The sequence below is a fragment of the Bos javanicus genome, chromosome 8, assembly GCF_032452875.1.
Source record: "Bos javanicus breed banteng chromosome 8, ARS-OSU_banteng_1.0, whole genome shotgun sequence".
NCBI classification, from domain to species: Eukaryota; Metazoa; Chordata; class Mammalia; order Artiodactyla; family Bovidae; genus Bos; species Bos javanicus.
This window is the reverse complement of record NC_083875.1, coordinates 76,059,961-76,085,334: the sequence shown is the minus strand read 5'-3', so window position 1 is coordinate 76,085,334 and position 25,374 is coordinate 76,059,961. Positions and strand designations below refer to the sequence as shown.

The window sequence follows — 25,374 nt, the reverse complement described above, 5'->3', positions numbered from 1 at the left end:
AAAAGTGGCCTGTGGCCATCCCGAACTACAAGGGAGGCTGAGAAATTGAATATTTAGCTTTCACCCTCTTTGCAAGAGGACTGCGAGAGAAAAAATATGTTGTAAAGGGATTTTGGTAGGTAATTCATGGTGTCAGTTGCAAATGGCCTTTTCTTGGTATGCTGTTTCAGAGGTTTTGTTTGTTCCAGGAGCTTCCAGAGTATGAGGTCCGCAACCTGTTTCTGTCTTCACATTGATTGGAATCTTTGCTGAATATAGGATTCTAGGTTGGAAATTATGCTCTTAAGGCATTGTTGCACTGTTTTTTAAATTGAGGTAAAGTATACAGAATTTACCATTTTAACCATTTTTTAAGTGTACTTTTTGTATACTTTATGTAAGTACATTCACATGGTATTGTGGCCATCCATCTTCAGAACTTTTTACATTCTTCCTCAACAAAAATTCCATACCCATTAAACAATAGCTCCCCATTTCCCCAAGCTCCCAACCTCTGGTAACTATTATTCAACTTTGAGTATGAATTGGACTACTCCAAGTAACTCATATAAGTAGTCATAGGATATTTGTCCTTTTGTGGCTGGCTAATTTTGCATAGCATAATGTCCTCAAGGTTCATTCATGTTTGTTGCATGTGTCAGAAATTCCTTTTTAAGGCCGAATAATATTCCATTTTATATTTATACTCCTTATGTGCTTAACCTTTTATCTGTAGATAGAAACCTGGGTTGCTTCCACTTCTGAGCTGTTGTTAGCTGTTTTTAGCTATGAACATGGGTGTACAGTTATCTCTTTGAGACCCTGCTTTTAATTTCTTTGGTTTCTACCCAGAAGTGGAATTATTGAATGGGATGGTAGTTGTACTTTATAGGAACACAATACTGTTTTCCATAGTGGCTGCACCATTTTATATTCTTACCAGTGGTATTCAGGATTCCAGTTTTTCTGCATCTTCTCTAAACTTATATTCTGTTAAATTTTTTTTTAAATCATAGTAGCCATGCTATTCAGTGTGAAGTGGTGTTTTGTTGTTGTAATTGTGTTTTGATGGCATATTGAATTATGTGCCTGGCACTTAGTTGCTATTGAGTAAGTGTTGAGTAAATAAAGGAAAATTAGAGTTGTTTTTGTCTCATTGGAAGATTTGTTATTTATAAGTGGTTTTTGCCTTAAGGTATAGCTTGCTCCTAGACATCACATTTTGAATTAGATTATTGGCAGTAAAGTCTCTGCTGGACATAATATTGCCTTTGGGTTCAGATACCGACTGCAAATGGAAAGAGGCAGCTAAAACTACATATATAAATAGTAGTAACTATATACACTTGTCCCTTGGCATCTTGCACCTCCCTCAGATACCAGAATTTTGTGCATGCTTATCTCCCTTATAGAAATTGCATAATTGGGACTTCTCTGGTGGTTTAGTGTTTGACTGTATGCTTTCACTGCAGAGGACATGGGTTTGATCCCTGGTCAGGGAACTAAGATCCCCCATGCCAAAAAAAAATATGGCAAATAATATTTCTTGAATATAACCTACACGCGTCATGCTGTATACTTTAAGTCATCTCTGGGTTACTTATAATACCTAATACAATGTAAATGCTATGTAAATAGTTGCCATAGTGTGGCAAACTTGAAGTTTTGCTTTTTGGAACTTCCTGAAAAAAATGTTTTTCTAATATTTTCTATTTGTGGTTGGTTGAATCTGTGGATGCAGAGGGCCAACTATATAGTGGTAAACTAATTGCTGGTTAAAATTGAGATATTTTATATTTTTGTTTAGAATTGCTATAATCATCATTGAGAGTAGTATTTGTTGTACATGGCCTTTACTATGTTGAGGTATGTTCCTTCGTCTACTTTCTAGGGAGTTTTTATCTTTAACAAATGTTGCATTTTGTAAAAAGCTTTCTCTGAATCTATTGAGATGATCATATAGCTTTTATCTTTCAATTTGTTAATATGGGGTATCACATTGATTTGTTATGTTGAAGAATCCTTGCATCCCTGGGATAAAGCCCACTTGATCATGATCTATGACCTTTTTAATGTGTTATATTCTCTTTGCTAAAATTTTGTTGAGGATTTTTGCATCTATGTTCATCAGTGATATTGGCCTGTAATTTTCTTTTTTTGTGGCATCTTTGTCTGGGTTTTAGTATCAGAGTGATGGTTGCTTCAGAGAATGAATTTGGGAGTTTTCCTCCTGCAATTTTCTGGAAGAATTTGAGCAGGATAGGTGTTAGCTGTTCTCTAAATTTTTGATAGAATTCGCCTGTGAAGCCATTGGCCCTGGGCTTTTGTTTGTTGGAAGACTTTTGATTACAGTTTTGATTTCCGTGCTTGTGATTGGTTTATTCATAAGTTCTGTTTCTTCCTGGTTCAGTTTTGAAAGATTATACTTTTCTAAGAATTTGTCTAAAGAGATGAACCTGGAGCCTATTACATAGAGTGAAGTAAGTCAGAAAGAAAAACATATATGTATATTAATGCATATATATGGAATCTAGAAAGGTGATACTGGTGCTCCTATTTGCAGGGCAGCAGTGGAGATGCAGACATAGAGAACAGACTTACAGATATGGAGGTGGGGGAGGGGAGGAGAGAAAGGAGAGGATGGGATGAATGGAGAGAGTAGCATGGAAACATATACACTATCATGTAAAACAGATAGCCAGTAGGAATTTGCTGTATGACTCAGGGAGCTCAAACCAGTATTTTATAACAACCCAGAGGGGTGCGATTGGATAGGAGGTGGGAGGGAGTTTCAAGAGGGAGGGCACGTATGTATACCTTTGGCCGATTGATGTTGAAGTATGGCAGAACCAATGCAATACTGTAAATCAGTTATCTTCCAATTAAAAATAAGTTAATTTTTTAAATTGCTATAATCGTAAACCCTAGACATTTAGACTGCCTTAGTAAAATTGGCTTAAAAGCTACCAGGGGAATCTAAAATCCTTAGTGGGTAGTTTCTTGAGAATTTCCTTTCTAGAGAATCTTTGTTTTATCTCATATTTCTTCCAAATCCCTGAATTTTATCCTTGCTGTTATTTTGTAATCTGGAAGTTTTGCTTACCATGTCTGATTTCTTGCAGATTTTCTATTTTGTGCATACGTTATTTTGTATATACTGTATATGATGACTTCGGTGAGCAGTGACCGGTCTAGAGGTGCTCGGGAAAAACCACAGATTTCAGCGACACAGGCAACACAACTACAGAAACAAGTGGTACAGGTAAGTTTTTGTGGAACTCTTGTTTTCTTTGTTTAAAATTACAGAAATTAAGGGGCATATATGCGTTCATGTTCTCCTTTGTAGGAAACCCAGGATTTTGAAACTTGTTTTTAAAAAGATAGTTTAGGGATTTCTCTGGTGGTCCAGTGGTTAAGAATCCACTGCCAAAGCAGGGAACACAGGTTCAATCCCTGGTCTGGGAAGGTTCTACGTGCCATGGAGCAACTAACCCTGTATGCCACAAGTACTGAGGCCCACATACCTTAGAGGCTCCACAGTAAGAGAAGTTACCACAATGAGAGAAGTCACCACAATGAGAGAAGTCACCACAATGAGAGAAGTCACCACAATGAAAGCCTACCCACCACAACTAGGCAGTAGCCCCACTCGCCACAGTTAGAGAAAACCTTCACCAACAACCGAGACTGAGTGCAGCCAAAAGTAAAATAATTTTTTTTTTTAAAGAAAAAGATATATTGAATTTTTTAAACAAGTAAATAGTCTGTAATAGGAAAGAGGAAGTACAGATTCAGGTAAAGTTGTTCCTTAACCGTTTAATCCTGAACTTTTTCCTGCTACTTTATTAGCATCTAGGCCATCTCCTTTTTGTTATTAATCGAGGTGTGTCCCTGGAATGTAATATGAAAATCTCAAGTGGAAAACAATGGAAAACAATACTCTGAAGTAGAGAGAAATCTGATTACAAGAGATTTTTTAAACTGCTGTCTTTTCTGGGACTTCCCCGGGTGGTTTAGGAGTTGGGACTCCATGCTTCCACTGCACAGGCATGAGTATGATACCTGGTTGGGGAGCTGAGATTCCACATAATGTGCAGTGTGGCCAAAAAAAAAAGTGAGTTGTTGGGAATGGAAACTGTCTCCATCTCCCACCCAAATAAAATTTTTGGAAAGCCGCCCATTGAGCTTTGAAAAGGATTTCTAGACCCTTAGATTTCTGATTTCCAGAGAATCAAAGTCTACAGAATGGAGGAAGGTGGACTGCCAAGTATTGTCTCTACTAGCTTTTCCATTGGCCCTTTAAGTGTGGCTCATTTTATAGAAGAAAAAAGCTGCCCACTGAACTTTGAGAAGGATTCCTAGACACTTAGATTTCTGACTTTCCTTATAAAAAAACATTCGGTGAGAATTTCTCAAAACAGTAAAATCCTTAACCCTATTCTGGAAAGTGTTTCTTAAGGGAGCAACCTGAAATTGGGGGTAGAATGTGTGTCCCTCATTCCAGAAGATACTTCCTGCCCAATCTAAATGTCTAATGGTAGAGGCACACTGAGACACCCTATCGAGGCGGCAGGGTGTAAGAACATGAACTCTTTTGAATCTGAGTAAACCTGGGTTTGGGACCTAAGTTTGCTGCTTTACCATTGAGATGTTATTACTTAAGTCTTTTTGAAGCTCAGTTTAAAAGAAAAATTGCGAACTCTGTGTGACCCCATAGACGGCAGCCCATCAGGCTCCCCTGTCCCTGGGATTCTCCAGGTAATTTTTAGATGGTGGAAGATCTCTCTGAGGAGTGAGTATCGATCAACAAAACCTGGAGAAACAAAAGAAACTCATGAAGACTTCCTAGAGAAGTCACATCTTCAGGTTCAAATTGCCTTAATATTTGGTTCAAGAATATTAGACTATGTCTTCAATTTATGTGAAGGTAAATTTGACTTCCTTGAACGGCTCTCAGACAGTTTGCTGCTGAATATCATTTCTTACCTGGATCTTGAAGACATTGCCAGGCTTTCTCAAACATCACGCAGATTTGCAAAGGGGAGGAGCCAAGATGGCGGAGGAGTAGGACAGGGAGAACACTTTCTCCCCCACAAATTCATCAAAAGAGCATTTAAACATCGAGTAAATTCCACAAAACAACTTCTGAATGCCGGCAGAGGACATCAGGCACCCAGAAAAGCAATCCAACTCTTCGGAAGGAGCGCGACTGAACAAAGAGAAGAAATACAGCTCCACCCATCAGAACACCGACACAAGCTTCCCTAACCAGGAAACCTTGACAAGCCACCTGTACAAACCCACACACAGCGAGGAAAAGCCACAATAAATAGAACTCCACAAACTGCCAGAATACAGAAAGGACACCCCAAACTCAGCAATTTAAACAAGATGAAGAGACAGAGGAATAGCCAGCAGATAAAGGAACAGGATAAATGCCCACCAAACCAAACAAAAGAGGAAGAGATAGGGAATCTACCTGATAAAGAATTCTGAATAATGATAGTGAAATTGATCCAAAATCTTGAAATTAAAATGGAATCACAGATAAATAGCTTGGAGACAAGGATTGAGAAGATGCAAGAAAGGTTTAACAAGGACCTAGAAGAAATAAAAAAGAGTCAATATATAATGAATAATGCAATAAATGAAATTAAAAACACTCTGGAGGCAACAAATAGTAGAATAACAGAGGCAGAAGATAGGATTAGTGAATTAGAAGATAGAATGGTAGAAATAAATGAATCAGAGAGAATAAAAGAAAAACGAATTAAAAGAAATGAGGACAATCTCAGAGACCTCCAGGACAATATTAAACGCTACAACATTCGAATCATAGGGGTTCCAGAAGAAGAAGACAAAAAGAAAGACCATGAGAAAATACTTGAGGAGATAATAGTTGAAAACTTCCCTAAACTGGGGAAGGAAATAATCACCCAAGTCCAAGAAACCCAGAGAATCCCAAACAGGATAAACCCAAGGCGAAACACCCCAAGACACATATTAATCAAATTAACAAAGATCAAACACAAAGAACAAATATTAAAAGCAGCAAGGGAAAAACAACAAATAACACACAAGGGAATTCCCATAAGGATAACAGCTGATCTTTTAATAGAAACTCTTCAAGCCAGGAGGGAATGGCAAGACACACTTAAAATGATGAAAGAAAATAACCTACAGCCCAGATTATTGTACCCAGCAAGGATTTCATTCAAGTATGAAGGAGAAATCAAAAGCTTCTCAGAGAAGCAAAAGCTGAGAGAATTCTGCACCACCAAACCAGCTCTCCAACAAATACTAAAGGATATTCTCTAGACAGGAAACACAAAAATGGTGTATAAATTCGAACCCCAAACAATAAAGTAAATGGCAACGGGATCATACTTATCAGTAATTACCTTAAACGTAAAGGGGTTGAATGCCCCAACCAAAAGACAAAGACTGGCTGAATGGATACAAAAACAAGACCCTTACATATGTTGTCTACAGGAGACCCACCTCAAAACAGGGGACACATACAGACTGAAAGTGAAGGGCTGGAAAAAGATTTTCCATGCAAATAGGAACCCAAAGAAAGCAGGAGTAGCAATACTCATATCAGATTAAATAGACTTTAAAACAAAGGCTGTGAAAAGAGACAAAGAAGGTCACTACATAATGATCAAAGGATCAATCCAAGAAGAAGATATAACAATTATAAATATATATGCACCCAACACGGGAGCACCGCAGTATGTAAGACAAATGCTAACAAGTATGAAATGAGAAATTAACAATAACACAATAATAGTGGGAGACTTTAATACCCCACTCACACCTATGGATAGATCAACTAAACAGAAAATTAACAAGGAAACACAAACTTTAAATGATACAATAGACCAGTTAGACCTAATTGATATCTATAGGACATTCCATCCCAAAACAATGAATTTCACCTTTTTCTCAAGCGCACATGGAACCTTATCCAGGATAGATCACATCCTGGGCCATATATCTAGCCTTGGTAAATTCAAAAAAATAGAAATCATTCCAAGCATCTTTTCTGACCACAATGCAGTAAGATTAGATCTCAATTACAGGGAAAAAACTATTAAAAATTCCAACATATGGAGGATGAACAACACCCTGCTGAATAACCAACAAATCACAGAAGAAATCAAAAAAGAAATCAAAATTTGCATAGAAACGAAAGAAAATGAAAACACAACAACCCAAAACCTGTAGGACACTTTAAAAGCAGTCCTAAGGGGAAAGTTCATAGCAATACAGGCACACCTCAAGAAACAAGAAAAAAGTCAAATAAATAACCTAACTCTACACCTAAAGCAACTAGAAAAGGAAGAAATGAAGAACCCCAGGGTTAGTAGAAGGAAAGAAATCTTAAAAATTAGAGCAGAAATAAATGCAAAAGAAACAAAAGAGACCATAGCAAAAATCAACACAACCAAAAGCTGGTTCTTTGAAAGGATAAATAAAATTGATAAACCATTAGCCAGACTCATCAAGAAACAAAGGGAGAAAAATCAAATCAATAAAATTAGAAACGAAAATGGAGAGATCACAACAGACAACACAGAAATACAAAGGATCATAAGAGACTATTATCAACAATTATATGCCAATAAAATGGACAACGAGGAAGAAATGGACAAATTCTTAGAAAAGTACAACTTTCCAAAACTCGACCAGGAAGAAATAGAAAACCTTAACAGACCCATCACAAGCACGGAAATTGAAACTGTAATCAAAAATCTTCCAGCAAACAAAAGCCCAGGTCCAGACGGCTTCACAGCTGAATTCTACCAAAAATTTAGAGAAGAGCTAACACCTATCCTGCTCAAACTCTTCCAGAAAATTGCAGAAGAAGGTAAACTTCCAAACTCATTCTATGAGGCCACCATCACCCTAATACCAAAACCTGACAAAGATCCCACAAAAAAAGAAAACTACAGGCCAATATCACTGATGAATATAGATGCAAAAATCCTAAACAAAATTCTAGCAATCAGAATCCAACAACACATTAAAAAGATCATACACCATGACCAAGTGGGCTTTATCCCAGGGATGCAAGGATTCTTCAATATCCGCAAATCAATCAATGTAATACACCACATTAACAAATTGAAAAACAAAAACCATATGATTATCTCAATAGATGCAGAGAAAGCCTTTGACAAAATTCAACACCCATTTATGATAAAAACTCTCCAGAAAGCAGGAATAGAAGGAACATACCTCAACATAATAAAAGCTATATATGACAAACCCACAGCAAACATTATCCTCAATGGTGAAAAATTGAAAGCATTTCCTCTAAAGTCAGGAACAAGACAAGGGTGCCCACTTTCACCATTACTATTCAACATAGTTTTGGAAGTTTTGGCCACAGCAATCAGAGCAGAAAAAGAAATAAAAGGAATCCAAATTGGAAAAGAAGAAGTAAAACTCTCACTATTTGCAGATGACATGATCCTCTACATAGAAAACCCTAAAGACTCTACCAGAAAATTACTAGAACTAATCAATGATTATAGTAAAGTTGCAGGATATAAAATCAACACACAGAAATCCCTTGCATTCCTATACACTAATAATGAGAAAACAGAAAGAGAAATTAAGGAAACAATTCCATTCACCATTGCAACGAAAAGAATAAAATACTTAGGAATATATCTACCTAAAGAAACTAAAGACCTATATATAGAAAACTGTAAAACACTGGTGAAAGAAATCAAAGAGGACACTAATAGATGGAGAAATATACCATGTTCATGGATTGGAAGAATCAATATAGTGAAAATGAGTATACTACCCAAAGCAATTTATAGATTCAATGCAATCCCTATCAAGCTACCAACAGTATTCTTCACAGAGCTGGAACAAATAATTTCACAATTTGTATGGAAATACAAAAAACCTCGAATAGCCAAAGCGATCTTGAGAAGGAAAAATGGAACTGGAGGAATCAACCTACCTGACTTCAGGCTCTACTACAAAGCCACAGTTATCAAGACAGTATGGTACTGGCACAAAGACAGAAATATAGATCAATGGAACAAAATAGAAAGCCCAGAGATAAATCCACGCACCTATGGACACCTTATCTTTGACAAAGGAGGCAAGAATATACAATGGATTAAAGACAATCTCTTTAACAAGTGGTGCTGGGAAATCTGGTCAACCACTTGTAAAAGAATGAAACTAGAACACTTTCTAACACCATATACAAAAATAAACTCAAAATGGATTAAAGATCTCAACGTAAGACCAGAAACTATAAAACTCCTAGAGGAGAACATAGGCAAAACACTCTCCGACATACATCACAGCAGGATCCTCTATGACCCACCTCCCAGAATATTGGAAATAAAAGCAAAAATAAACAAATGGGACCTAATTAAACTTAAAAGCTTCTGCACAACAAAGGAAACTATTAGCAAGGTGAAAAGACAGCCTTCAGAATGGGAGAAAATAATAGCAAATGAAGCAACCGACAAACAACTAATCTCAAAAACATACAAGCAACTCCTACAGCTCAACTCCAGAAAAATAAATGACCCAATCAAAAAATGGGCCAAAGATCTAAATAGACATTTCTCCAAAGAAGACATACAGATGGCTAACAAACACATGAAAAGATGCTCAACATCACTCATTATCAGAGAAATGCAAATCAAAACCACTATGAGATACCATTTCACACGAGTCAGAATGGCTGCGATCCAAAAGTCTACAAATAATAAATGCTGGAGAGGGTGTGGAGAAAAGGGAACCCTCTTAGACTGTTGGTGGGAATGCAAACTAGTACAGCCACTATGGAGAACAGTGTGGAGATTCCTTAAAAAACTGGAAATAGAACTGCCTTATGATCCAGCAATCCCACTGCTGGGCATACACACTGAGGAAACCAGAAGGGAAAGAGACACGTGTACCCCAATGTTCATCGCAGCACTGTTTATAATAGCCAGGACATGGAAGCAACCTAGATGTCCATCAGCAGATGAATGGATAAGAAAGCAGTGGTACATATACACAATGGAGTATTACTCAGCCATTAAAAAGAATACATTTGAATCAGTTCTAATGAGGTGGATGAAACTGGAGCCTATTATACAGAGTGAAGTAAGCCAGAAGGAAAAACACCAATACAGTATACTAACGCATATATATGGAATTTAGAAAGATGGTAACGATAACCCTGTATACGAGACAGCAAAAGAGACACTGATGTATAGAACAGGCTTATGGACTCTGTGGGAGAGGGAGAGGGTGGGAAGATTTGGGAGAATGGCATTGAAACATGTGAAATGTCATGTATGAAACGAGATGCCAGTCCAGGTTCAATGCACGATGCTGGATGCTTGGGGCTGATGCACTGGGATGACCCAGAGGGATGGTATGGGGAGGGAGGAGGGAGGAGGGTTCAGGATGGAAAAAATTAAAAAAAAAAAATAAATAAATAAATAAAAGAAAAATTGTTTGGAGAGTTAGAGAAGCATTTTGAGAGTGGTACATATAATTTCTGAATATCCTTCTGGATTTCTCCCAGATTTTAACATTTTTGCCATGTTTGCTAATTTATCCTGTTCTCTCTCCTTCTACAAAGGAGAACCTACACACGACTTTTCCTTCAAACTTTTTGAGAATAAATTGCAGATATGGTGCGTCTCTACCCCTAAATATTGCAGTATGTAATTTTTAAAAAAGTGAAGTGAAGTCATTCAGTCTTGTCCGACTCTTTACGACCCCATGGACTGTAGCCCACGAGGCTCCTCCGTCCATGGAATTTTCCAGGCAAGAGTACTGGAGTGGGTTGCCATTTCCTTCTCCAGGGGATCTTCCTGACCCAGGGATCAAACCCGGGTCTCCTGCATTGCAGGCAGACACTTTACCATCTGAGCCACCAGGGAAGCCCTCGTTTTTTTTTTTTTTTTTAAAAAAAACAAGGATCTTATTTTATGTAGACACAAAACAATTATCAAAAATCAGAAAATCAGCTCATCTAATGTAACCTGTACATTGTATTCATATTTCCCCAATTGTCCCAATAGTGTCCTTTTTAGCTAATTAAGTCCTTGATCATACATTGTATTTAGGTGTCAGTTCTCTTTAGTCTTTCTTTTTTGAAATATCATTTATTTATTTGGCTGCTATTGGTCTTAGTTGTGGTACATGAGATCTAGTTCCCCGACCAGGGCGTAGACCCAGCCGCCTGCATTGGGAGCACGGAGTCTTAGCCACTGGACCACCAGGGAAGTCCCTCTTTAGTCTCTTTTAATGTAGGACTTCCTCTGTTTCATGACACTGATGTATTTGAAGAATACGTGCCATTTATTTTATAGAATGTCTTCCAGTTTTAGTTTGTCTGATACTTTTTCATGATTAAAGGGAGTTTATGCATTTTTGGTAGAAGTACCACAGAAATGATGATCTGTACTTAATGTATCATATATGATGTATAGAACATAGGTTTGTCTTATAAACTGGTAATTTTGTCACTTGATTATCTACTATCATGTGAGGAGATAGAAAAACACTCTAGTTTTAAAAAATGTAAAATGGAGTGTGATAATGTTAAACTTAAAAAATTTATTTTATGAGGAAAAATGAGCTTATTTGGGAATAGTAGAGAATTGCAATTCAGAATAAGCAAGCCATTGCAGAAACCATAGTCAAGTCTCAGAAACAGAGGAACCTTATTTTATAGAGAAAAATGAGGAAGTTGGAAGGGGTTGTTGTGAACAAAAGTCCATTAGAGAAAAGTGAGGTATAGGGTAATAAGAGTTTCTCATTAACTGAGTTGCTGAAATAGTTGATTTCTTATAGGGATGCAATGTACATCTTTTCCCATTGGGGCCTACCTGCCATGTTAGTTTTTCCTGTAATTGACCTTTAGTGGTACAGCTGAGAGTTTCCCCTTCTGGTCTCCTGATTACATTTTAGTGAATTTTCCCTTTATTAATTTCACAATATTTACTTTACAGAATGCTTGGAAGGAATTAGAAATTATTTAAGTTCTATTCAGGAAGTGGTAGCTTTTACTATTATTGTGTATTCTGCATATGTTATGAAGTGATTATAATAATAATTGAAATTTTAATGAAAAAGGCCTGGTTACTGAAGGAACCCAGTATTTTGCTTATAACGCAACTGTTAAAACATTTAAGCAAAAAGAATAGTTCTTAATTGTTGTTCAGTCGCTAAGTCATGCCCGACCGTTTACCACCCCATGGACTGCAGCACACCAGGCCTCCTTGTCCCTCACTATCTCACAGGGTTTGCTCAAGTTCATGTCCATTGAATCGGTGATGCCATCCAACCTTCTCATCCTCTGTTGCCCTCTTCTCCTTTTGCCTTCAGTCTTTCCCAGTATCAGAGTCTTTTCCAGTGGCCAAAGTATTGGAGCTTCAGCATCAGTCCTTCCAGTGAATATTCAGGGTTGATTTCCTTTAGGATTGACTGGTTTTATCTTGCTGTCCAAGGGATTCTCAAGAGTCTTCTCTAGCACCACAGTTTGAAAGTGTTAATTCTTTGGTGTTCAGCCTTCTTTATGGTCCAACTCTCACATCTGTACGTGACTACTGGAAAGACCATAGTTTTGAATATACAGACCTTGTTGGTAAAGTGATATCTTTGCTTTACATTGTCTAGGTTAGTCATAGCTTTCCTTCCAAGAAGCAAACATCTTCTAAGTAATTAATTATAACTAACAATACTTACCTTTAGATGGTAGGCATAAGGCTGTTTTATAAAACAAAATCTGACTTCATTGTATTTTCCAAATCAACTAGGTGACAGATCCAGCCCAAAACTTTTGGCTGCACTAGGAAAGCTGTGAACACATTGTTCATTGTGAAAGTAGCTTTAGCTCATTATGAGCCAAGTGAATGGAAGAGAAATCCAGAGGTAGAGAGTTAGTAATGCTGTTTTTCTTGGCAAGACTTTTATTTTTCCACTCAACAGTTGTGTGGTGGATGTCACTAATGTTTGTTGTAGGGGAGGGTGTGTAACCTTGTTAACTTACCCCTTGATTCTGCTTTTGCCCTCTGATTTCAGAAGCTGAACAGATCTCTTGACACATTCTAGAGCTCAGCCTGGCAACTTGCCTATCATACTCTTAATTTGGTGCTTTGGTTATTGAATATTTAAAGTAATTTTCTCTTGACTAGGGTAGTCAGCAAAGGAAAAGAATATTTAAGGTTCTGATTTAAAATGCTTTATGTTTCATCAATATGCTGTGCTAGTGTTGCAATACTGGACTCCTGTTAAGTGCATCAGCTGTGTTGTGTCTAGATGGTCCATAATCTTAGGGATAAAATGATGATACCACTGAAGAGAAGTACAAAGAATATTTTAGTCATAGTATTTAAGCTGAAAAAGCTGAGTCTGAATAAATTAGTGATTAGTATTTACCTTACATATGGTACTGAAGAATGATTTTATGGTTAGAAATGTATGGATGCAAAAATATCAAAATGAAAATAAGGAAATATATAGAAGCCCTAGACTATTGCCTGCAGCAAAATGCTATTGGCAGTAACTTTTCTGCTTATAGTCTTTAGTGAAAGTTCATCAACTTGAGTTTTTCTTACTAATATTTTATAAGATATTTTAATAGAGTTAGAGGAGCGTTCTTTGTAACTTGTGTATATTAAGGAAGCACAGACAATTCTCTAGCAATTTTTAAGTTTAAATATTGCTGCCTTTAGAGGTATTATTGTGGCTATTTCCCTCCCTGCCCTATTTTAATTGATCCCACATCCCTTTTCAGAAAGATACTATAGCCAGAGTCCCTGTCCTTGGTGTATCATATACTCTGTAAAATTGTTGTATGCCGTATTTTCTCTGTGAAATGTCTTGAACTAGGCATATTCTGCTAATGAACATCATACAGTGAGTGAATTTTTCCAACTGGTCTGTGGTTCACTTTCTTGGATATTTCCCCCCATTTATTGTGTGTGTGTGTGTTTATTTTTTAATTGAAGTCTAGTTGATGTACAACATTGTTTCAAGTATACAGCGGAGTGACTCAGTTATATGTATGTATTTCAGATTATTTACCATTATAGTTATTAAAAGATACTGAATACAGATCCCTTTGTTATTTAGTAATTCCTTGTACCTTAACTATATTTTGTATAGTAGTTTGTATCATTAATCCCATACTCCTAATCTATCCTGCCTCCACGTCCTTTCCCCTTTTTAACGGTCACTTTTGTATTCTATGTCTGTGGGTCTTGTTTCTGTTTTGTATATACGTTCATTGGTATTATTTATTAGATTTCATATATAAGTGATATTGAATAGTACTTGTCTTTCTCTGTCTGATTTCATTTATATTTTTAATTTTAGCTCCTGTTTAACATCTGTTTTTCCCCCTTCTTTTCCTTGGTCTTTTATTTTTTACCTTCTTCCAGGCCTTCTTTTCTGGTCTGCTGAAATTCCCCCCTGCTAATATTTTATTATGAAAATGTTCAAATATAAAGAGAAGGTGAAAGACTTGTACAGCCAACACCCATAAGTTCACAATTACCTTTAAAAAAATCGTTTATGTATGTATTTGTCTACCCTGGGTCTTCGTTGGTGTTCTGGGCTTTCTCTAGTTAGAGCGAGCTGGGAGCTACTCTCTAGTTGTGGTGTGCAGGCTTCTCATTGTGGTGGCTTCTCACTGTTGCAGAGCACAGGCTCTAGGGAGTGCAGGCTCCATAGTTGTGATGCATGGGTTTAGTTGCCTTGCGACATGTGGAATCTTCCTGGATCAGGAATCAAACCGGTGTTGCCTGCATTGGCAGGTGGATCTAACCACACACCACCCAGACAGCCCCCTCACAATTACCTTTTTGCTCTATTTGTTTTTATCACATTAGACTAGCTATCCATCATGTTATCTTATTTTTTTATGCATTTCAAATACATTTATATGATATACCCCTGGACACACTTGCTTATGTGTCATAAACTAGAGCTTAATATTTGTCTAGGTTTCTCTCTCTTTTTTTTTTTTTAGGTGAAATTTACATACAGGTGCATTTAAATGTATCAGATCACTTAAATATATTTTAAAATATATTTTTTGTATACATTTTGAGTAACCCAGTCTCCTATCAAGATACAGAACATCACCTTCATCCCAGAAAGTTGTGCTCATTTTATTTTCTTGGTATAGACACCTGCTTTAGGGTTCTGGTGATTTTATGTACTATTGACTGCTTTCCACTTTGCCCTCCATTCTCGTTTCTCTCATTCTGTGTGCCTCTTTTCATTGGATTCTCACAGGTTTCTTAGGACGAATGTAGGCAGAGTTCTCCCAGATCTTGCACTTGTTGTGGTCACTTTTCTCAGACTGCAAGTACAAAGTGATAAAAGAAACATCTTTTACATCCCTTCCTTCTCTTGGCCACACTAGCCTGGACTCTCATGACTGCTTTCTTAGACTGTTCAAATAGCTTCTTCCCTAGTTGGGAGGCAGCATGATTTTTAACACTGGATACCCCACACCTCTGGTAGTTAGGAGGCCTGTGCCAGTAACACCCAGCATAAAGCATGAGTAAATTACATAGGGGTGCAGTATGGAGTTGAACTGGATTACTACCTCTGAGATCTTCCTAGCCATAAAACAGAAGATGTACTTTGTGATTTATTAATTTTTATAATAGAAACTTTTGGATCTTATAGGAAGATAATTCTTCATTGATGAACAGTTTCATGATGGTTATTTACCAAACTACTGTAGGCCCTATACTGTATAATACTTGTACTATGTTTTTCTCAAGTTTGGGCATTTTCCTGAGAGAGAGAGATTGAGTGAGTGTATGTGTGTGCATGTGTGTGTTGGCATTTTAGCCATAAGAATTTAGTTCATGCATATATTCTACTTTCCTCACTTAATTGTTGAAAGACTTTGTCTGTTTAGACCCTCCAGTACAAATGGCTGGAACAAACATCCTTATTTTGTTCTTGATGTTAGGAGGAAAGCTTTCAGTTGTCTTTCACCAGTAAGTAGATTGTTAAAGTTGTTGGTTTAAGTTAAAGTTGTTATTAAGTTGAGGAAGTTCCCTTCTATTTCTGATTTGTTGGAGTTTGTTTATCTTAAAGGGGTTCAGTTCGGTTCAGTTCATTTCAGTCACTCAGTCGTGTTTGACTCTTTGCGACCCCATGAACCACAGCATGCCAGGCTTCCCTGTCCATCACCAACTCCTGGAGCCTACCCAAACTGGTGTCCATTGAGTCGGTGTTGCCGTCCAACCATCTCATCCTCTGTTATCCCCTTCTCCTCCTGCCCTCAATCTTTCCCAGCATCAGGGTCTTTTCAAATGAATCAGCTCTTCACAGCAGGTGGCCAAAGTATTGGAGTTTCAGCTTCAACATCAGTCCTTCCAATGAACACCCAGGACTGATCTCCTTTAGGATGGACTGGTTGGATGTCCTTGCAGTCCAAGGGACTCTCAAGAGTATTCTCCAACACCACAGTTCAAAAGCATCAGTTCTTCTGCGCTCAGCTTTCTTTATAATCCAGTTCTCACATCCATACATGACTACTGGAAAAACCATAGCTTTGACTAGATGGACCTTTGTTGGCAAAGTAATGTCTCTGCTTTTTAATGTGCTGTCTTGGTTGGTCATAACTTTCCTTCCAAGGAGTAAGTGTCTTTTAATTTCATGGCTGCAGTCACCATCTGCAGTGATCTTTGGAGCCCATAAAAATAAAGTCAGCCACTGTTTCCCCATTTATCTGCCATGAAGTGACGGGACTGGATGCCATGATCTTAGTTTTCTGAGTGTTGAGCTTTAAGCCTGAAGGGGTGCTGGATCTTATTAAATTCTTTTTCTGTGTCTACTGAAATAATCATGTTTTGTCTGTTATTCTCTTAATATGATATATTACGTTAAGATGTTAAACAACCTTGCATTCTTGAGGTAAACTTAACTTGGTCACAGTATATATTCTTTTTTGTGTGTTGCTGGTATGCTAGGGTTTGCTATGATTTTGTGGGGGGATATTTTTCTGTAGTTTTGTTTTCTTGTGATGTCTTTGCTTTTGATATCAGGGTAATACTGGCCTTATAGAATGCATTAGGATGGTTCCCTTCTCTGTGTTTTGGAAAAGTTTGTGAAAATTGATGATTGGTGTTCATTCATTGTTTGATAGGATTTACCAGTGAAGTCATCTGGGCCTGAGTTTCTCTGTGGGAGCTTCTTTTTGACTAATTCAATCACTGTTACAGATTTTCAGTCTTTCTTAAGTCAGTTTCAGGAGTTTGTGTCTTTTTAGGAATTTGCCTTTTAGACAGAATTGTTGACTTCTGTCTAGGTTATTCAGCTAGATGGCATAAACTTGGACATGGTTATTTTCTTATAATCCTTTTAATTCTTCTGAAGTTTGTAGTGATGTTTCTCATTTCATTCCTAATTTTAATATTTGAGACTTCTGTCTTTTTTCTTGGTTGTTCTAGCTAAGAGGTTTATAATTTTAAGATTTGAAAAAAAAAAATTGGAAAATGATAGAGGTCTCTACATTTACCCAGCTTCCCTTAATCCTAGCATTTTATATTAAGTATTGGCAAAGTTTTTCCAGAAAGGGCCAGATGACAAATACTTTCTGGTCTACAGGCCACACACAGTCTCTGTTGCATGTTCTTTCTTTGGTTTTGTTGTATTACAACATTTTTAAAATGCTAAAAACCTTTCTTAGGTGGCACACCATACAAAATCAGATCTTAGACTATAGTTTACTGATTTCTGTCCTATGTAATTATTTGTCAAGAGGAAGATAACATTGGCACAATATTATTAAATAAATACAGACTTTATTTGGACTTCTCTATAGTTTTTCCACTAAGGTCTCTTTTCTGTTCCAGGATCCGATCCAATTTGTTGTCATGTCTCCTTAGTCTCTTCTGATGTGCAGCAGTTTTTCGTGACCGTTTACGCATTTGAAGAGTATATTGATACATTTTTAAAATAATTACTTGGTTACCTATCCTCCAAAAGTGAATACTTAATATTAAAAATATTATGAACTTATGAGTTTTACCATTTAAAGGGTTTTAGTTATTCCTAGTTGTTTTTTTCCCTTAAAGTTGAAATTATCCCATCTTTATCCAGGTCTCTTGAAATTGGATCCTGAGGACTTTTTGACTTGGTTTTAGTAATCTTTGATAGTTTCTTCATAAACTGGCATACAAATTACTCCAGACTTCTCTTGTATAATTTCTGCTGCATACCTTGATCAGACATTGCACTAGGGTATCCTGGCGTCTTTTAGTGGAAATCGCACTTAGAGACCTCCATCCGGTAATGGATTTGGGTTTGTCATTGTTTATAGGTCTCTCCAGTGGACAGATTGAAAAGTGAAAATGCCTCATGAGTTAATAATGCTGATAGCTCAAATTCAGGACTACAGAATTTTCATTTTCATTTTTTATATAACATTTTCATTACTTCTACACTGAGAATCCTGGTTTCTTCAGAACCCAGGGGTTGGCGTAATTTGAATATCCCCAAATTACTCGTTTGCTTTATCTCACATTATGTGTATGCTGCTGCTGCTGCTAAGTTGCCTCAGTCGTGTCCGACTCTGTGCGACCCCATAGACGTCAGCCCACCAGGCTCCCCTGTCCCTGGGATTCTCCAGGCAAGAACACGGGAGTGGGTTGCCATTTCCTTCTCCAATGCATGAAAGTGAAAAGTGAAAGTGAAGTTGCTCAGTCAGGTCCGACTCTTAGCCACCCCATGGACTGCAGCCCACCAGGCTCCTCCATCCATGGGATTTTCCAGGCAAGAGTACTGGAGTGGGGTGCCATTGCCTTCTCCGATTATGTGTATATACAGCCTTTAAAACAGCCTTTAAAATAACAGTGCTAAAACTACTACCATGTCTTCCCCATTTTACACCATCTCTCCTGTGCCCAGTGCTATTTTTATTTATACACAGTTTTCAACTTAGGGAACTTGTCCTTTTTCATTCCAGGGGCCTCCATAAACATTACCTTGTTTTTATGTAATATCTTGGTCATTGGCATCAGATTTCAACATACTGAATATAAATGTTTACATTCTTTGCTGGAGCAACAATGTGTGTATCAGTTCTGATTCTGTAAAAAAATTTTTTTGAATTTAGAATTTTCAGCTTTACCTTGAAGTCAGTTGATAGAAGAAATGTCTAATTGAATAGTTTCTTCAGATGTGAAATTTCAGTGAAACTGCTTAGCTTATTTGCTTCAGCTCCTTCTGTTGTAGCAGCTTTTAAATTAACAGCATTAATTTGCAGGATAATCACACTTGTACATCTGAGTGCCTTGGTTTTTATTAGTATTGGTGAAAACTATTCAACAACTAAGAGGCACTCTGTGTATAGACCTGGGAAATAAGTGTCTCCAGTTCTTGAACACAACAGGGGTCTCATAGCCACACTTGTTTTTGCCATTTGCTGTCTCATAATGTGACTCCTAATGCGGAGCCATTGTCAGCTGTCATTCTGTTATTTCTTGACACGGCCAACGTTTATGGTTATCTTGAATAGTCACTCTGCTAGACTTCAGTAATTTGTCATCTGCTCTCTTTTATGAGGGTCACTACAGGGTTTTTCGCTATGACAGTCTTATTAACAGCCTTGAAAGCATATTTTACTTGATAGAGGTAGCCCTCAAGTGAAAAAATTGATGTGACTGCTAACGCCAGCACAAAGGACAGATTGGTGCACTCACTGTTTCAGGGTACAGCCTTTGGTATTCATGGCACCTGAATCAGCCGATAAGCTCCATCTGGAACTTGTGGGAGTCCCCTTCTATCCCTCTTCAAATAGTATCCTATACCTACATGCCCTGTTCATGTGCCAGTTAGTTGTATACTGTACTTTCTCCATTTGAGACATCATTTAGTTTTACTTCTACAATAAATATTGTGACTGTTAAGCATGTACTTAGGTCAGTATCTCTAGTCATTTATATTATTTATCTGAAGCCAATGCTGTTGTTGATTCCCCAGGAAAGGCTCATGGGAATAATCATTCCAGTGTTCTATGGTGCTGGTAATTATTTATGCCCTTTAAAGTCATTTTTTTTGGCTATACATGTTTGGCTCTTACTTCCTCTACTTGAGTATCTTAAAATGTTTATTTTCTTTTTGCATTAAAGCATTGCTTTTGACAAGTTTATTGATAACTCTGATTTCTTTCCCTTAGAAGTCTTATTATTTCTGCCTACATACACATGGATATTTTTGTTTTAAAGTCCAGCTATTTTACTAGAAAATATCCTAGTGTGGATTGTTATGCATTGATATTCTTAAGTATGGTGTGTTTTTCTTCAAAAATTTAAACATTATTCTATTCGCCTTCCACACATTTTTCTTGAATTTTAGTTTTAAATCTTTGTACTGTTCCTTTTCTGTCCTTGTCATCTTCAGAGACTTGTATTCTCCACAGATTGAGGTTGGGTTGTCTTTTGCCTACATTCAACATTTGACACTTTCTTTTCTCCCATTCCTTTATCTTTTTCCTTTTTTAAATTTAGTTTTTACTTTTAAGTATTTTTCCTCTTTTGTCTTTTATTTCTCTTATAGCATTAGTTGTTAAGTTTATTTTTGTGTTCTTTTCAGTTTAGTTTTTACTTTCATTTCTAAATTAGAAAAATGTAGACATAAAATGTTATTCTTTTATGTTTTTATCTTTTTCTTCATGCTCAGTCTTTTAGTACATACTGAAACAGAAGATAGCTGTTTTACTTTTTTCCCTAGGCACCTTTTTGGTGTACTGTCATTGGTTATGGGGGATATTACCTTGCTTATTCTTTTTCTCTTATACTAACTTTGTATTGGGTTTGACCTTTATTTTTAGATAGCTCATTTTTATGTGAACTGAGTCTTGAACTTCTACATGGCATCATGATTCAGAGTGGCTTTTCTCATGTCAGTGTTTCCTCTTTACCTATGTAGTTACGTTGGCTTGCTTTCTGAGATTTCCTGGCTTTGTTCTGTTCCCCCAGTGTGGACTTTTTTTTGAATTTTCTGTATATGTGGCCCAATTTTGATTCTACTTCCAGTATTTTCTCTCAATGGAACTTTAGCTGGTCAGTTCAGTTCAATTCAGTTGCTCAGTCGTGTTGCTCTTTGCAACACCATGAACTGCAGCACTCCAGGCCTCCCTGTCCATCACCAACTCCTGGAGCCTACCCAAACTCATGTCCATTGAGTTGGTGATGCCATCCAACCATCTCATCCTCTGTCGTCCCCTTCTCCTCCTGCCTTCAATCTTTCCCAGCCCCAGGGTCTTTTCAAATGAGTCAGCTCTTCGCATCAGGTGGCCAAAGTATTGGAGTTTCAGCTTCAACATCAGTCCTTCCAATGAACACCCAGGACTGATCTCCTTTAGGATGGACTGGTTGGATGTCCTTGCAGTCCAAGGGACTCTCAAGAGTATTCTCCAACACCACAGTTCAAAAGCATCAATTCTTCGGCGCTCAGCCTTCTTCACAGTCCAACTCTCACATCCATACATGACCACTGGAAAAACCATAGCTTTGACTAGATGGACCTTTGTTTGCAAAGTAATGTCTCTGCTTTTTAATATGCTGTCTAGGTTGGTCATAACTTTCCTTCCAAGGAGTAAGGGTCTTTTAATTTCATGGCTGCTGGTCAGTTTCAGTAGTTTATGATGGTACTACTCCTGCCTATTTCAACCTTTCTGCAATTCTGTAACTTAGTTTGCTATTGGAGTTGTCAAAACCCTATAGTACCAGGTGCTGTGCACAAATTGGCCAACCTTACTTTCAAGTAAATGCCACTTGGCTACATGGGGTTTCCTGTTCTTCGACTAGTCAGACACCCCAGTGCTGGCCTCTGCCACAGTTAATTCCATGCAGATGTTGTAACTGTTGTTTTTTTTCTTGTCATGTTTGTATTTTGAGGTTTGTAAGAGATACCTTGCCACCTAGTTTTATGTTGTTGTTATCCCTGGGATTTAAAAAATATATATATTTATTTATTTGGCTGTACTGGGGCTTAATTGAGACACAAGGGATCTTTTAGTTGTGGCATACAAATTATTAGTTGTTGCATTTGAGATCTTGTTCCCTGACCAGGGATCAAGCCTGGGCGCCCTGCATTGAGAGCACAGAGTCTTAGCCACTGGACCACCAGAGAAGTCCTGTCCCTGGGATTTTAGTTTTGCTGTAAAGTTAGAACAAAGATGTTTCTTTGTGCAGACACAGTTTCACTATCAAATTTCATAAATTTATCATTGCTGCAGTGTTCTCTACAGTTAATATTCCAATTTTGTCAATGTGGAACTTTCATTTATTCCAATAAAGTCATTTACTCCAATAATGTCTTTTATATCATGTTTCTTTCCAGTACAAAATCATTATATCCTATTTGCTTGACAAGTCATTAATTTGGAACCGTTCTCAGCCTTTCTTGGTCTTCTGAAATAATAGCAATTTTGAAGAATGCCAGTTATTATAAAAAATGTTCAGTTTGAATTTGTTTGGTGTTTCCTTATGAGTAGATTTAGGTTATAGATGTCTATTTGGAATGCTGTTTAACTCACATGGAGTATTTCTGAGTCCCATGTGTAGCACCACATGATGTTTCTGCCCTCACTGGGGATGTTAATTTTGATCACTCAGTCAAGGTTTTGCCCATTTCCCTTATTGTTATGATGTCTTTGCCAACAACTAAGAAATAATCTTTCTGGAGACACTTTGAGACCCTGTGTAAATAACCTCTTCCTCATTGAACTTTCCCCTTTAGAATGAGCATTCGTTGATGATTCTTATTTGAATTAATTTTTCCTGTGGTGGTTGCAAAATGAAGATGTTTCAGCTCTCCTACACTCTTGTTTCATAGTCTTTTTTATCATATTAGTAAGTTTATTTTTTTAAAGATTACTCTTACTAATGATTTTACTAAAGTAAAATGAAACCAAATAGAGATCATCTTTATTTTCAATTGGTTAAATTTGCATTTTTTAAAAACTGAATTTTGAGAAAGCAGACCCTTTACACTGTTTATTATAAATTTTTGCAGCCTTTGTGAAGAGCATTTTTGAGCAGATGTATGAAACTTCTTTTAACGTTTTTCTAGATAGTAGTTTGACCCATCTTTGTATGTATTCTAAGGAAGCTATCCTGGATATATATATATAGAAGATTAAGTGTAATAATGACTCCTGTAGTGTTTAGATTGTAATGAAAGTTTATAGAGTAAAATGCAAGACCTATCTAGTAGATTTTTATGCAGCCAATAAACATAATACAGGTGTTTACAGTCGATAATGTGACCCTACAAAGTAGTAATGGTTAATATTTTGCTTTTGATATCAGAGAAAATTATGTAAGTGCCAAGTAAGTAGTTTTTGGTATTAGGTAGTTACCTTATGAGTCACTGTGATTTTCTTGTGGGCTGTGTGTAAGTTTTGTTATTTAAGGAAATTTATGTTAAGAAGCGATGAGCATTCATATGCTTGGATTGGAGCAAGGCTGAGTGAATATGAGTGAAGCATGATTTTTAGACTTGAAGTTCAGAGACTAGGAGGGCTTGGTATTAGGGAAAATGGACAGAAATTAATCATGTGGGATTTTAGCACCAAGAGCCCCAAATGTGTTTTTAATTTTATTATTTATTTTTATAGAAGTATAGTTGATTTATAATGTGTTAATTGCTGCTCTACAGCAAAATGATTCATATATTTATATAGTATATATGTATTTTTTATCCTAGTGGGTTTTTAAAAATTGTTTATTTTTATTTTTGACTGCACTGGGTCTTTGTTGCTGTGCTCAGGCTTTGCTCTAGTTGTAGTGAGTAGGGGCTACTCTCTGGTTGTGGTGTGTGGGCTTCTTGTTGCAGAAGCTTCTCTTGTTGAGCATGGGTTCTAGCTACATGTCACATGGGCTTAGTAGTTGTGGCTTAAGGGCTCTAGAGTGGAGGCTCAGTAGTTGTGGTGCATGGGCTTAGTTGCTCCGTGGCAGGTGAGTTCTTCCCATACCAAGTATTGAACCTGTGTCCTCTGCATTGTGAGGCATATTCTTAACTATTGGACCACCAGGGAACCCTGTCCCAGTGGTTTACTTTGACTCATAAGTGGTTGCCACTACCCAAAACTCAGATATATAATGTGGAAGTGCCATCTTTCCAGAACTCATTTTCCCCTTTGGTTTTCCCTTTTACCTCATTTACTTATTTCATACCTTGGTTCTTTAGGCTGCAGCACTGGGACTTCTCCTTTGAGGGTGTATGTAAAGAAGGCCCTTATGTATACTGATGAGGATTGAGGTAAAATTGGCCATATGTGTAGACAGTGTTTCTGTAATGTAAACATCTTTGTGTAATGTACTAGCACTTCAGCTGAGATCACAGCAGGCATAGGTTGGGATCAAAGGATTGGCCATTTGGTTGGAGGGAACTGGCCAAAGCTATCTGGAGCTTGAATAATCAGCCACACACATGAACTGGAAAGGTCTTATGAAAAGTGTTTTTACATTGTAAAAAATACTAACATCCCCCTCATCCCCGCTGTCAAGATTATTATGAATCTATATTTAAAGCGGGCTTCCCTGGTGGCTCAGAGGTTAAAGCATCTGCCTGCAATGTGGAGAATCCCATGGACGGAGGAGCCTGGTGGGCTACAGTCCACGGGGTCGCAAAGAATTGGACACGACTGAGCAACTTCACTTTCTTTTCTTTTCATATTAAAAGCAAAGATGAAAAGCTGTTTATTATTAGCATTTAGTGAAGCCCCCACCCCAAGCTCATTCAATAATTTAAATGATTTAACTTTAAAAATGTTTGTTAGGAGTTAGTAGAGATTTTAGCTGGCAGTAGTAACTTTACTTAAATAAAATTACTCCAAAATCGTTTATTATTTATTTTGTCTGTGCTGGGTCTTCATTGCTGCGTGGGTTTTTTCCTAGCTGTGGGGGCTACTTTCTAGTTGAGGATCACGGGCTCTAGGGTCTGTGGACTCAGTAGTTGTGGCTCCCAGGCTCTAGAGCACAGGCTCAATAGTTGTGGTTGCTCTGCTGCATGTGGAATCTTCCTGGACCAGGGATCAAACCTGTGTCTCCTGCATTGGTTGGCAGATTCTTCACAACTGAGCCACCAAGGAAGCCCTAGAATAATTTCAGATTTATTAGAATGTTGCCGAGACACCAGAGATTTCCTGTATATCCCTCATCTGGTTTTATTGTCACAATTATGGTACCTTTGCCAGAGCCAAGGAACCAGATTGGTATGTTGCTGTTAACTCACTGCACAAGAGTTACCTTTTCAGATTTTCTTTCAAGTTTTAAAAAAAATCTTTTAATTTTTGTTTATTTATTTATTTTTGTTGTATCATGAAGCTTGTGGGATCTTAGTTTCTTGACCAGGGATTGAATCCATGCCCTC

General features: G+C 37.3%; 1 protein-coding gene across 4 annotated transcripts in view; it reads left to right on the top strand.

Moving 5' to 3' along the window:
* Positions 1-25,374, top strand: part of UBAP2 (ubiquitin associated protein 2) — a 119,337-nt gene that overhangs the window by 28,815 nt on the left and 65,148 nt on the right. For all 4 annotated transcript variants that reach the window (XM_061425945.1, XM_061425943.1, XM_061425942.1 and 1 more), the window contains exon 2: positions 3,102-3,241. In XM_061425945.1, coding sequence (XP_061281929.1) covers positions 3,143-3,241 — 99 coding nt within the window. In that variant the 5' untranslated portion in view covers positions 3,102-3,142. The remainder of the gene's footprint in view (positions 1-3,101; positions 3,242-25,374) is intronic.